Here is a 14,953-nt window from a genome sequence, read left to right as displayed (position 1 = left end):
TCTTTTCCCACCCCCATCTAAATTCAGAGTAATGCACCTTTAATTTGCATGTATTTTCACATATAATGGACCCTTTCAATTTAGAAACTCATGGTTTTCTGTTCAGTTAGAAATTTCTCTTTAGGGATCCCTGGGTGGCGCAGCGGTTTGGCGCCTGCCTTTGGCCCAGGGCGCGATCCTGGAGACCCGGGATCGAATCCCACATCAGGCTTCCGGTGCATGGGGCCTGCTTCTCCCTCCGCCTGTGTCTCTGCCTCTCTCTCTCTCTCTCTCTCTCTCTCTCTCTCTCTGTGACTATCATAAAAAAAAAAAAAAAAAAAAAAAAAAGAAATTTCTCTTTAATTGCTTCACTGATGATTTTCTCCCTTCTGTTTTTTTGTTTATTCTGTTTCTCATTTCTTTCTTCTTTCTCTCTATTAGAAGAAATCTCATTATCTAGATGTTGGATCTCTTGGCCCAGTCCTTCAATTTTCTTTCTTATTTTTTAAATCTGTTTTATGTGCTGTTTCCTGGAATACTTTTCAATTTTATATTCCAAACCATCTTACTTGCATCATATTTTTATTATCAATACATTTTCCCTTTTTAAAAAGATTTTATTTATTTGAGAGAGAGAGAGAAAAAAAAAGAAAGAGAGAGAACATGAGCAGGGGAGAGAGGCAGAGGGAAAATCAGACTCCCCGCTGAAAAGGGATTTTCAACACAGGGTTTGATCCCAGAACCCCAAGATCATGACTTGAGCCAAAGACAGATGCTCAACTGACTGAGCCACCCAAGTGCCCCTAACACTTTTTCCTTTGAATCACGCTTTTCCTAGCTCTCTGAGATGTTCCCTCCTCCCTGTGTAGTCTCTGTGTACTCACTGTTGTTTTTCTTTCCTGGATGCTTATTTAGATCTCTGCTTTTATTTTTATGCTTTCCTCAAATGTTTGGTGATTTATGGCTACCTGCTCATGTCTAAGAGTGGGGTGGTACAAAGGTAACTTCAAGCTTTGTGTGCATTAATGGGTGGGTCTTTTAACTCTAGGGTTTACACAGGTCATTCTTAGGTAATCCGTGAGCCTAGATTTTTAGGCTTTTTCTCTTGGGCTCACTGGATTCCCCCAAAAAGGATCTCCCAAATTTCTTCTAGAAGGAGGAAGTTTGGTTCTAGTGATCTGGGAACAGTAAAGATGGTGAAAGAACACTGGTGGCCTCCATGTTCACTGAAACTGCCCAAGTCCCTAGTCCAGAAATCCTCCATTTTACCACCTCCAGGATATATCCTCAAGGTACAGGTTGGATATCTGCTTCTTTAACAGACTTTCAATCAGTTCTTGTTTTTCAGTCTTAACTTCTTCCTTCTTCCTACCAATTCCCAGCGATACCTAGCACTGCCAATTTCTATACTTTTAGGAATTTTATGGGTTATTTCTTGGCTTTCCTCATTATCAATTTTGTATCTAGTTTTCTTGGATCTGCTAAGTCAGTTATCAGTCACCTATCTGCTTTCCTGTTTCCAAAATCTCAGTAATCTCCTTCCTAATTCTCTGTGTCCTGGGTGTTTATGCCATTTTAATGGGGTTTCAGGAGCAACAGTGGTAAATAGAGGAGCTTAATATAACATCTCAAATCTGATATCCTTAGTCACTTCTTCAATGACATTCCTACTCAGCATCTGGGCAGATGAACTACTGGGAAGAAGAATCTAGGTGAGGAAGCAACTGAATGGGGAAAGCTGAGGAAGAAGGAGAGAGCAGAGGAAGGTGAGTGAGAAAGCTGGGAAGTCAGTAGTCAGGAAGCCCAAGATCACTGTCTCCTTTTCTCTAATGGTCAGAAAGAATGGCTGTAATCAACTTGCAGGACTATTCACATTATGTTTTGACAGCAACAGATGGACATGAAATCTTGAGTATTTCTGGGTAAGATTCTAGTGATACATATGATTTTGCTGGCTTTTGCCCATAAAAGGTATTGTAAAGTTCCTGAACCCATCATTGTATTGTTTTCTAGGGCAATGGAAAAATGTGGGATGGGAGTAAGAACACAGAGAGGCAAGATTATGGCATCAGGAAAGAAGACTACTTCCTCCTTTTTAATAAAAGGCCAAAATAGGTATGGACTCTTAATTTTGAACATGAAACAAGATTTCCAGGAGCATAATCTTTCTTTCATATCTCTATTCCTGTAGTTGTATAAATTAGAAGTATTTTCAGGCAAAAAAAAAAAAAGGACATTAAAAAGACAATGTGACACATATTAGAATGGTCAAAACCCAAAACAGTGACACTACCAAATGTGGAGCAATAAGAACTTTCATTCAGTGCTAGTGGTAATGCTATGTGGCACAGCCATTTTAGAGGACAGTGTAGCCACTATGTTGAAATTTCTTTTTTAGGCCTGATCGTAAGCAATTATAAAGAAATGATAATTACTTTTACGTATCAATTTAACTGGCCTATAGGATGCCCAGATTGTTGGTAAGTTATTAGTTCTAGGTATGTCTGGGTATATGTCCAGAAAAGATTAGCATTTGATTTAGTGGACTGAGTGATGAGATCTGCCCTCAATGACAGTAGGCATCATCCAATCCACTGGGGTCCCAAATGGAACAAAAGAATGAAGGAAAGGTGAATCCTCTCTCTCTCTTCTTGAGCTGAAATGTCTATTAACTCTTGGTCTTGGATATGAAATCTCCTGGTCTTTGAGCCTTTGGACTCTGAGACTTCCAACATAAGACCCCTGGTCCTCAGGCCTTCAGACTCAGACTGACTTATATCACTGGCTATCCTGCTTCTGCAGCTTGCAGATGACTGACTTTGAGACTTCTGGGCCTCCATAACTGTGCAGGGCAATTCTTTTAATAAATCTCTTCATATATATCTGCATTTATATTATAATGGTTACTTTTTCTCTGGAGAACTCTAATACAAAAAGCTCTACCTGACAAGTCTTACCTCATAGTCTGAGGCAGAAAATGGTCTATGCCACAGCAGACACGGTGCACAGCCAGTACACTCTGGTCTCTGAAAGATGTTGCAATCAAGGTCTTGGCCAACTGAGCCCACATGACCTTTCACATATTTCTATTCCTAGCCATGGTGCCTTCATTCCTAGATTTATCTGAACTCTCAGGCATTGATCCTTTTCATGTGCCTCTGCTGGGACCTCTCTATGGGGGTAGAAAGAAGAACTCTTGAAGATACTTTTCCTCATTTGATTTAGTTCTCAGTTGTTTTCTACTCCTAGCCTTTCCACCTCATCCCCCACTCATGCCCGTAAACTGCCACTTCAGGGTCCTTAAACTACCAGTCTTTTGTTCAGGGCTCCTTCAAGGGGTGAGATAACACCACATCTATGCTGATCTACCTGACCCTCAACCAGTGTGCCATTCTATGGGTGAAATGGAACGAGGGAGCTGACAATTTCTCCAATTTTTGACCCTTGCTGATAGCACAAGAAGTGATTAAAGGCTTATTAACTCTTCCATTTTTGACTTGCTTTTTTTTTTTTTTAAGATTTATTTATTCATGAGAGACAGAGAGGCAGAGACATAGACAGAGGAAGAAGCAGGCTCCCTGTAGGGGGCCCGATGGGGGACTTGATCCCAGATCCCAGGATCATGCCCTGAGACAAAGGCAGACGCTCAACTGCTGAGCCACTAAGGCGTCGAGACCTGTTGTTTTAATTGGCTACTCTAACACCTAATAGCTCAGGTCTCTCTCCTGCCCAGCTCAGCTGAGGTCCTGAAATTTACCATACTATCCAGCAATCATGCTCCTTGGTATTTACCCAAATAAAATGAAAACTTATGTCCATACAAAAATTTGCATGCTCATATTTGTAGTGTCCTTAATCATAGTTGCCAAAACTTGGAAGAAACTAAGATGTCCTTTAGTAGGTGAATGGATAAACTGTGGTACATCCAGATAATGGAATATTATTCAGAGCTAAAAAGAAATGAGCTATCAAGTCCTAAAAAGACATAGGAGAAACTGAAATGCATATTACTAAGTGAAAGAAACTAATCTAAAAAGGCTACATACTGTATGATTCCAGCTATATGGTATTCTGGAAAAGGTAAAACTATGAAGACAATAAAAAGATCAGTGGTTGTCATGGGTTATGGGGATGAACAGGCAAAGCACAGAGGATTTTTACAGCAGGGAAGCTATGCAGATAATACTATAGTGAGGGATAGATATCACTATACGTTTGTCCAAATCCATAGAAGGTACTACACCAAACGTGAATTGTATTGTAAACTAGGGACTTTAGGAGATAATGATGTGTCATTGTAGGCTCAATTATAACAAGTGTACTACTATTGTGGGGGATGTTGACAGTGGGGTAGGCTGTGTGTATGTGTGTAGGCAGGCTGGTATCTGGGAATTCTGCACATTCAACTCAATTTTGCTGCAAAGCTAAAATTTCTTTAAAAAGCTCTATTTTTTTAAAAAAAGTCCAACCATAAAAAAATATGTATCAGCCTATGTTAGTGAAATTTTGAAATATTTTTAACTAAAATATAAAGTAATATAAATGGTAGTTGTAACTCAAAGGGTCATATAAATATCCATATCTGAGATGGTCATAGAACGACCTACAATATTTAATGTCTGAGAGGGGAGAGAGCTGGTAGTCAGGAAGTGCTTAAACACTCCTTTAAAAATAAGACCACCAATTTGTGTTTTGATAAAAACTCAATGACACATTACTATGTGATTTAAGAGAGCCTTTGTTTCTTAGTCCCTGAGGTTGGGTAAGACTTTTCCAGAAAAGACAAATAAATTCAATTTGTAGTTGAAACAAACTGCATTGTGACATCAGTATAATGTTGAACATGCTCTTAATGAGAAAATAGAGAAATAGAAATTCTGGGGTAGGACAGATGGAAACTCTGGCAGAGAGACACGTAGTGGCTGAGAAGTTAACCAGAGATCTAAAGTGAAATGAAAAGGAACAATGTTTATAAACTATGAAGAAGACACAACTGCCACACCAGGCCAGGCCAAGAGATGGCTAAAGACACCCTTACAGAAAACCCAGGAAAATGACAGGGTTGTGACATGTTCATGCTAGCTGAAAACACAAGGCAGGAAGTGGGTAGAAGTGCCAAGAAGAAAAGTTTTCCATTTACCAAGTGTTCAGAGAGAATATGAAGAGACAACAAACGTTTAAGAGATACTTTCTAGTTAGGAAAATCTACTGTTAAATTAAGTTGACTACAGTATTTTAGTTACAAACAATGTACAAGACAAAAGATATGGTACACATTGTAAATCAGAGGAAATGTTTTTCTTTGGTACTAGTAAAAAAACTTCAATTCAATAGAAAAAAAGATGTGAAAATTTTTATGCTTAAAGAGTAGACAATGCTTTCTTTAAAAAAGTCACATCAAAAAATGTATTTTAAAAGATATATTTATTTGAGTTCTTATTCTACAAGCTTCTTGGCTCCTGTCTGTATTCTCAGCAATTACTGCACAGATACCCATGCCACCTCCCCAGCCCAGGTCTCTAGGACACTCATCCATCTGAGATCACCCCAAATACTGAGCACATAAAGAGCTTCAGATGCTTTGAGGGTTAAGGAAGAACTGTAACACATGTGGTTCTGGTCCTGAAGGGCTTACAACATATTTTCAAAGATGGTACTAACATGCAATAAGGAACAACATAAGACAGAGTATAATTAAATGCTACACTGAGTTGTATTAATTAAAATCTTTTAGGAATGTAAAAGTGAGAAATTAATGTGGGCTAGAATAATTGGGGAAGGTTTGGGGGAAAGCTGCCTTGCCCTAGGCCTGAAAATAGAGCATAATTTAGGTATGGAGAGCCAAGGGAAGGAGGGAACCACATGAGTGGACTTTATTATAGTATGGAATAAGTCAGTAAAAACAATAGCATGATGAGAATATGGCTCTTATGAAACTATTATAGGATTAACAGTTCATGATTAGATCCTTATCTCCTAACCTTTGTTAATGTATATAAGCTTAGTCCATATAATACAGCAAAGAATAAAAAATAAAACCACTTCTTATAACACATAAGAAAACAAACATGTTATGGTTTGATTAAAATGTTTGAGAGTAATTCTATTTAAACATAATTTTAGTAAAGCAAAAGTTTCATTCAAAGAACAGCCATTTGACCATGATTTCAATGATTAAATGTTAAAATCTGTATAGATAATGTTCATATTTTTGTTTTTCCCAATGTGAAATTTTACTTTTACTTAATAAAAGTAAGGTAGGGCTTGAGAAACGGAAAAGGCAATGTGAGAACTAACCCACCTGTCGCTAGCCCCTTTGGCCTTAATCTGGCTTCCTAACTTCTAAACATGGAGGTTGGGCTCAATCTCTGAAGCGTCATATAGAACTTGATGTTTATAAGAAATCTACTAGGTGGTTGAATACTATACTTGCCTGACTAGATTACTTTTAAAATGAATAGAAGTTTTGCTCGAGGTATATAAAGAAAATTAGAAGAATACTTTTGTTAAAAATTAAGTATAAGATGCCAACAGTAGTGAAAGGGGCAAAACAAGAACAAAGGAGGGGCACAAGGATCCAACCCTACAGACCAACTGTTAAATTATTTAAATGCCAAGGACACTGTATTAGTTTCCCAGAGCTGCTGTAACAAAGTACGTAAAACCAGATAGTTTAAAACAAGAGAAATTTATTGTCGAACTGTTCTAGAGAATAAAGTCTAAAAATCAAGGTGTTAGCAGGGTCATGCTCCCTCTCAAACCTGCAGGAAGAACACTTCCTTGTCTCTTCTAGCTTCTAGTGTTGGCAGGGCTCATTCCCTCATAGGCTTTGAAAGAGAATCTGTTTTATGCATTCTCCTAGCTTGTGGTGACCGTTAAGAATCCTTGGTGTTCCTTGGCTTGTAGATGCATCATTCCACTCTGTACCTCTGTCTTCATATGGCATTATTCTCCCTGTGTGTCTTTACATCAGCTTCCCTCAGTGCTATCTGTGTCCAAATTTGTTTCTTCATATAAGGGCACAGTCATATTGTATTAGGGGCCATCCCTACTCCAATATGACTCATCTTGACTAATTCTATCTGTAATAACCTATTTCCAAAAAGGTCATAGTCTGAAGCACTAGGGTTAGGACTTCAGTGTATCTTCAGTCCTCATTATCAGTGCCTGTAAAATCAGGATTTTAGACTAGGTGCAGTTAACCATTTTTCAGGTTATATATTCCTTTTGAGAAGAGGAAGTAAATTACATACCCTTGACCTAAGGAAATGCACATGTACACGATATTTTGTATACTATCAGGATGAACTGAGGCCCTGGTGAAGCCCTACATTGAACCCCTAGGAGGCTGTCACTGGAGGAAGGTTCTTGGAGTTTCCCCAAGCGCACCATTCTTTGAGCTATAAATGTATTACCTACGGCTCCAAGAGAATACATGTAATACCCAGAGCCTCATACAACGGTATATTCAGCTAGGAATTTTTTGAATGAATGGGCTTGAAACTACTAGGTATAACTAAACATCACCAATCCAGACGTCCCAGGAAGGGAATCATGATTCCAAATCCACTGAGATGGAATAAAATCTTGATACCAAAGTTCCATTTGGAACACTGAGGCTGGCAAATTGTTCACCTTCCTCTTGCCTTTGACCATGACCTAAAATGTAAGCTCATTTACTAGTACTGTCCTCCTATGCATTCTACCCACTCCTTTAAAAAAAATTATTTATTTATTCATGAAAGAACACACACACACACACACACAGAGGCAGAGAGATGCAGGCAGAGGGAGAAGCAGGCTCCATGCAGGGAGCCTGACATGGGACTTGATCCTGGGACTCCGGGATCATGCCCTGGGCTGAAGGCAGATGCTCAACCACTGAGCCACCCAGATGGCCCCTACCCAATCCTATTCTATGTCCTCCTCCTGCTATTCCTCTCCCTCTCCATCTTTTTCTCTGAGGAAAAATGCCTTTCCTTATGGGGGTTACTGCTGCCCCTACAACCTCCCCTACTGCTCCTGCAACCACAGTAAGGTGTATGTGTGTGGGGCTGCTACCTTGTTCCCTGATTCTGTTTCCAAACTACTGCTTCCTGTCTTACCATAAAACTCTCTCTTCCTCAAAAGTTCATGCATTGCATTTGTACCTCCATTGGGCTCCTTCATCACTGTGACCTACCCACCATGATGGCTGGCAAATAGTAGGCACTCAATAAACACTGACTGAATGTCTGATTCTCTGAATAAATGACTGACTAAATAAAAGCTGTTTTCTTGGTCACTCTTCTGCATTTGAGGCTTTCATTGCCAGGCTCACTGTACCTCTTTCTACCTCTTTTACTACCATGATTCCTTGTGAAGTATCCATAAAGGACCAAACAAAAATCCCAGCTTCCTCACAATCTCTTGATCTCTTCAATGACTTACTTTCCCCTTAACTGACTTCTACTGTCCTGGCCATACCCAGAACTGCTCCGTGTCTTATTGTTTGACCACAACTCTGTTGCTTTTAAATTGCATATCCTCCCTCAAATCTCCTCATCTGATTTCCCCATGCTCTTTACCTGGCATGCTTCCCTCCCCACACATCCCAAACTTTCCTCTTAAAATGCATTCAACACCCTCCATCCTGCTTCCTTTCAGTTCTGCCTAATCATCGGGATGTGGGCCTCACCTGGAGCCTAGATCTTGATCTGCCTCTTTTGCACCTTGCCTAGATTGGGGAGTATGGCTCAGAAAATCATAACCTTAAGGCCTATTGCTATTGTCCACTTTTTGTCTCTTCAGAATAGGATCTTCAACAGCTAGACCAGCTTGTCCTAGAGTCCATGGTCAACCATCTCTCCCATACTTCCCAGATATTTCCTTAAAACCTCATCATACCTCACTCACTGCACGCAACCTTGCTTCCTCCTTTCTCAGACATGGAATTCCTCCACTTCCTATCTTCCCCACCTATAAACTGGTCTACTTCTGAAACCTACCCAGAACCTTCTTCCAGGATCAGCACCAGTTTTTATTCCTGTTCCCCAGTCAATCTTCCACAGGACTTGTGACCTCATTCCATTGCCTCCAAGCCTTTGTTTTTTCAATTATTTCACTCAAAAAATATTTTTCAAGATTACTATGTACTGGCTCCTGTTCTGGATGCTGGGATATGGCAGGGAAACCAAGACAAACAAAATCTGGTCTCTTGTTGGGGGGTAGAGGATAAGTTTGAACAACAATAAACAAATAAAAACTTTAAGTAAACAGGATAATTTATCTTTGCAGAGATCTCATCAATGGAACAGGGGAGAAAAACTAGTATTGATCCTTGAGGGACCAACTTAAGATTGATTGAGAAGTAAACCCTCAATCAGTTCTCTCTCACCGCCAGTGAGCCCTGATCTTATTCTAAAGACAATCATCCAACCTCCCTTGCCCTTGCACTAATCCCTAGTTATATCTTTCTTCTCCTCTGCTCTGCTTTCTTTAAAGACTATTCTACCCATGTTATCTCCACATTCTTTCCTTTTCATTTGACTTAATTGAAATTGTAATGCATACAGAATACAAAAGAAACAACAACAAAACTGTAGGGAAAGCTATTATACTTAACTGTCCAGTCACTCTTCAACTCATCACAATCCAGCCTCTGTTTTACCATTCCAATAAACCATTCTGGCAAAAGTACCTGATGTCTATCCCTCAACAGAACTAATTCCGAATGGACATTTCCCACCTTACTTAATTATATCATGACCTTATTATAGCATTCCCAACCCCTATCACCTCCCTTGGCTCAGATAACACAGTTTTGTGAAGTTACAACACAAGCCCTTCTTTCTCTTGTGCCATAAACACTGAGGTTAAATGCAGAGTTCCACCTTTACCCATCTTCTCTTTCTATAGGCACCCATCTTAAGTAGGCTGACCATGTAATTCTTATGATCTTAATAGGATGCCTTTGAGTGAAAGAGGACAGTACTAATAATTACTATTCTTGACAAACAGGTGTAAACCCAGACTGTTCCAAGTAGATCAGGATATATGGTCACCCTATTCTTAGAAGAGGTCACATCCACTATTATGGTTTTAATTAATACATACCTATTAACCATTTGCAAAATTGAGTCTGTAGCCTTGATTCTGACACTTTTATTTTCCAAATCTTCAGGTTATGATTTCTCATAGATCTCAAATTCAGTAGGGCCAAAACTTAATAATTTCCATTCCTAAAACCTGCTAATCCTATTTCCTATCAAGTTACACATATTACCTAGTCACTCAACTCTCCAAGCTGGGGATTGTTTTAGACTTCCTGTTCTCTCTCACCCATCATACTTAGTCACCAACGAATGCTGACTTTAGTTTTGAAGATTTCTCTAATCTACAATTTTTCCCCAGGACTACTGTCATAAACTTTTATCCAATTTCCTTGCTCTACTCTTGTCTCCTTTAATCCATTTTCCAGAGTGCCACCAGAGTGATCTAATACTGACTGTACTTTTGCTTTAAACCCTTCAAGAGCTTCCTATTATTTGTAAGATAAAGACTTTTATCAAGATCCTATCCCTGTTTACTTTCTTTGGTCTCATAACCTGTCAGTCTCCCTCTGTACTTTATTTTTTTTTTAATTTTTACTTATTTATGATAGTCACAGAGAGAGAGAGAGAGAGAGGCAGAGACATAGGCAGAGGGAGAAGCAGGCTCCATGCACCGGGAGCCTGATGTGGGATTCGATCCCAGGTCTCCAGGATCGCGCCCTAGGCCAAAGGCAAGCGCCAAACCACTGTGCCACCCAGGGATCCCCTCCCTCTGTACTTTAATACCAAATGGCTTGTAGAAGCACACACACACACACACACACACACACACACATCCCCCATTAAAACAGTTTCTCACTTCCAAGCCTCTGTTCATTCTGTTCCTTCTGCCTGGAATGTAGATCCCCTTATTTAACTTAAGGACATCTACATCATTCACAGCTGGCCAAGAGGGGAATTCAATGCCTCTTCTTTAAACTTTCATATTACCTATCTCCACCTCAATCACAGGACTGGGTAAGTTAATTTAAAATTAATTACGTCCGTCTTTCCTACTAGTTGAAAACTTCTTGAGCATAGGGGCAATGACCCTTAAATATTTAATAGTCATCCTATTTTTAGGAGATCTCATTCACTGTTATGGGTTCAACCAAGCAAATTAAAATAAACTGGTCTAAATATTGAAATGAATAAACAACTTCACTATCCCTGTATTTTTCCACATGTGCCCATATGTTTCATAACATCAATAGATGGACTGAAAATGTGTAAGGGCTTTAGCTGCCAAAATTTTTCCTGTTTTATAAAATTAATTTTAAAAAATAGATCTTAGCATTGGAGACAGGATGACTAAATTTAAAAAATACATATAGTTGTGATACACCAAATTAAGAGCAAATATTTAATTGTTTAAGACTATAGAAAATCAGAAAATATTTCAACAGTTGTTTGCATTAGAAAATTTTGTGAAAATATTATCCTAAACCATTTTTTAAAAGAGGCTCCTTATTCCTTTTGTTTTTTTTATTATTTACATTTTAAAATTCCTACTACGAGAGATTAGTATCGAATATTCTAAAATCCAGTATCCATCAAATCTACCCAAACATCTTTCTCCACTTTCCAGATGTTAGCTTTTATAATTTCCATGTTCTTATTTGATTAGCTCTGACTTAGAAAGAAGGAACTTTTCACTTAGTCTGTCAAAACCTAAACTATTTGACCTTCGAGGCACAGAAAAAAACCACAATTTTTGGATAAAATGTGGCGCTCCTGTCATTTAGTCATTCAAGTAATTTTGGGGGGAATTAAAAAAGTATAATCTAAAATTTTAAAGAATATTATTAGTGTCACCAGAGGCATAACAAGAGCATCTGGCACAACTGGTATTCAGTGAACAAATAAAGAGAACCACATAGTAATGTAAAAGTCAAGATTATGAATGATCCCAAGAGTTTATGTTCTTCTGACAAAGTCCTACTCCTAAGAGGTTTTTTTTTTTAATTTCCTATTTAATCATCACGTTGTTGCAATCTTTCTAATTATATTTTGGCTTACAAATCTTGTTTTGTGAACAGTGATTATTTTTCTCAGAAGGAAAACAATTTGAGGTATTTCAAAATTTAAAACATGCTCTGATATTTTCTTCAAGCTGAAGATTATCAGACTACTCCAAACAGATAGGCACTGGCTTTCCAGCTATGGCAAGCATCCTAAGGTAGATCTCATGAGATAGGAATATGTCTACCATTTGGCAATCTACTGAGAAATACATTTGGCTAAAATATAACTGAGGAGAAGTTAAAATATCTTTAAATGTAATATTTATTTTTTTATTGGCAAGTTGTTGATACTATAAAAATAGCTCCAGTCTCCTGATAAATATCTTTGAATACTCTCTACCTGTCAGAAGGTGGAGCTCTAAACATATCTGAAATACTAGCTTTTTATACGTGCATTTCACAAATGTGTGTAATGAGGAATTAAAGCAGGAATAAAGTCTTTAAAAAAATGGCTCTGAAGAATATTCCAATTCTCTCAGGATAAAATCACCCACATTTCCCAACATGTACACAGTTAACTAACAAAAAAAGATATTTAGTATGTTCCTTTGAAACCTCAATATATTACCTACTATAAAAATGTAGGTATGGGAATTCAGAATAAAAGGTAAAGTATATTTAAAAGATAAAACACATTAAAAAAAATCAGGACTGCCAACATGAATGTAGGCAAGGTCATTAACACTTACAAGCATCTCGAATGTAGAGTAACATGGCTATGAAGATATAATCAACTAAACTCAGGCTGAGGCCATCTGCGAACAAGGCATCCCAGACCACCAGAAGATCCTGCAGGGGGAACTCTCGTCCAAACAGTAGCCGGACCCACCGTCTGAAAAGAAACAAAACCAAAATTCAGAAAACAGTACTTTTGAGAACAATGTAAAGAGGAATCATTTTCTCCTATATTTGTGAAAAAATTATAATTTTTAACTGATCACACTGAACAAATATTATATATCAAATATATAATACAGTAAAATCCAAGTTTTAAGTTTTCAAATGAATTTTGTAATTTTATAACTGTACCACAATCATCAAAATTTATTCCTATATATAAAAAACACTAGGATGATATTTGAAAAGGGTAGAAATCTTTCATATTTAATACAAATCCCAAAACTCAAAAGGCAAAGAGGAAAATGAATGCACAATGGTCTGACAGTTGCCTCATAGGTAAGGCTAGCAATTAAAAAACAGAATTTTCCAAAATTTTATGATCACTACTGTTTTTGTTGTTGTTAACTGGACTTTTGAAAATAACTGTACAACAAATTAATTATAACTGAATAGAAAACTGCATTCATATCTCACTCTTATTTTAAAATATCCATTTTAAAATTAAATGTGGGGAAAAATAGTAGATACGTATTTTTTTTGTCAAGTATAGACAATTATCTCAAATGAAACAAATAGTGATATTTTAAACTTTAGAATACATAAACCTTATCAGTGAGGATATCTTTTTAGGGCTATTTTTAAAAAACAGTGTCACTTCTATGGCCAGGAAAATAGATATCTAAGCTATAAGTACATATAGGCAGCTTATCAGAATACTAAAGAAGGTCTGTATGTAATTATATGTCATAAACAGCTATACTTCAAATTTTCAATAAACACTTAGCTATTCATATTTTTATAAAAATATTAAAACAATTCACTTTGATATCTATTTTTTATCCATTTACTTCTAATTCTATGTAACATGGCTATAATTTCCTTACACAAATCTTTCTCCAGGAATTTCAGCTAGAAATTCTATGTGGCCCTGGCACATAACAAAGAATCAAAAATTCCAAATTTCTAGTATATCAAATAGTACAGAAGAGAGGGAATTCTTTAAAAACTAGTTAAGAGATTACCTCTTTGCAAAATTAGAAAACAAATTTAACCATCAGTGGGGTTAAAGTGAGCACCAACCCCTCACCACCACCCTAAATTCAAGTACTTTCTTCAGGGAGTATTATATTTAAGGAGGAATCAAAGCTGTGACAATATAGTGTATAATCATACAAACGTATCACAGTTATTAGGAATCATACAATCAAATACTGAAGTTCTTTCATTCATATTATCAAATTAATCAACAGAATAATTAAATTGTATTTTCAATTACACCTTAAATTACTTGCTTTTTCAGAAGAAGATTTAATGCCTAAGTAACATCTTTCTAAAAAATGTTACAGTATCATTTATAATTTTTATCTATCTTCCAATTCTTACTCTACTGTTAATATAAGAGATGACTAAAACAAACTATTTTTCTGGTCTCATGCTGCCTGTATGAGGCTTAGGGAAAAACATTATTTCTCCACAAGTTTAATTCTTTCAAATTACAAATGCCAATATTTACTATTTAAAGAAGTACAAAAATATCTCTAAGTTACATAGGAAGCTCTTAATGACAAAGAATTAACCAGTCTTGCAAGGAGTATCAGGGGAACCAGAGAATGGGCAAATCAAAAAAGTACCTGGATTAAACCATTTTAGGGATCTGTTTAAAGGATCTTTAGGCTGGTAGTTGTATCTGCATTACTAAATGACTAAAACAGAATGTGATCATTTACAGTTATTCAACTGATACAACTGGAAGAAAAATTCATCGGTGTAAAAACTGATGAAGATCTAAACTATAACACGCTAATTGTAGTTGATAACACGGTATTATATAATCAAAATTTGCCAAGAGAATTAAACTATTCTCACCATAAATGAATGAATGAATGAATGAATGAATGAATGATATGTGTGAAGTGGGGCAGTCCCAGTGGCTCAGCGGTTTAGCGCCACCTTTGGCCCAGGGCATGATCTTGGAGACCCAGGATCGAGTCCCATGTCGGGCTCCCTGCATGAAGCCTGCATCTCTCTCTGCCATTCTCT

General features: G+C 37.3%; 1 protein-coding gene across 7 annotated transcripts in view; it reads right to left on the bottom strand.

The window, feature by feature from the left end:
* The window catches only part of TBC1D5 (TBC1 domain family member 5), a 535,195-nt gene that overhangs the window by 126,145 nt on the left and 394,097 nt on the right, over positions 1-14,953 (bottom strand). For all 7 annotated transcript variants that reach the window (XM_041733756.1, XM_041733755.1, XM_041733751.1 and 4 more), the window contains one exon: positions 12,763-12,905. In XM_041733756.1, coding sequence (XP_041589690.1) covers positions 12,763-12,905 — 143 coding nt within the window. The remainder of the gene's footprint in view (positions 1-12,762; positions 12,906-14,953) is intronic.

This window comes from Vulpes lagopus, chromosome 19 (assembly GCF_018345385.1).
Source record: "Vulpes lagopus strain Blue_001 chromosome 19, ASM1834538v1, whole genome shotgun sequence".
NCBI classification, from domain to species: Eukaryota; Metazoa; Chordata; class Mammalia; order Carnivora; family Canidae; genus Vulpes; species Vulpes lagopus.
This window is presented reverse-complemented; position numbering and strand designations above follow the sequence as displayed.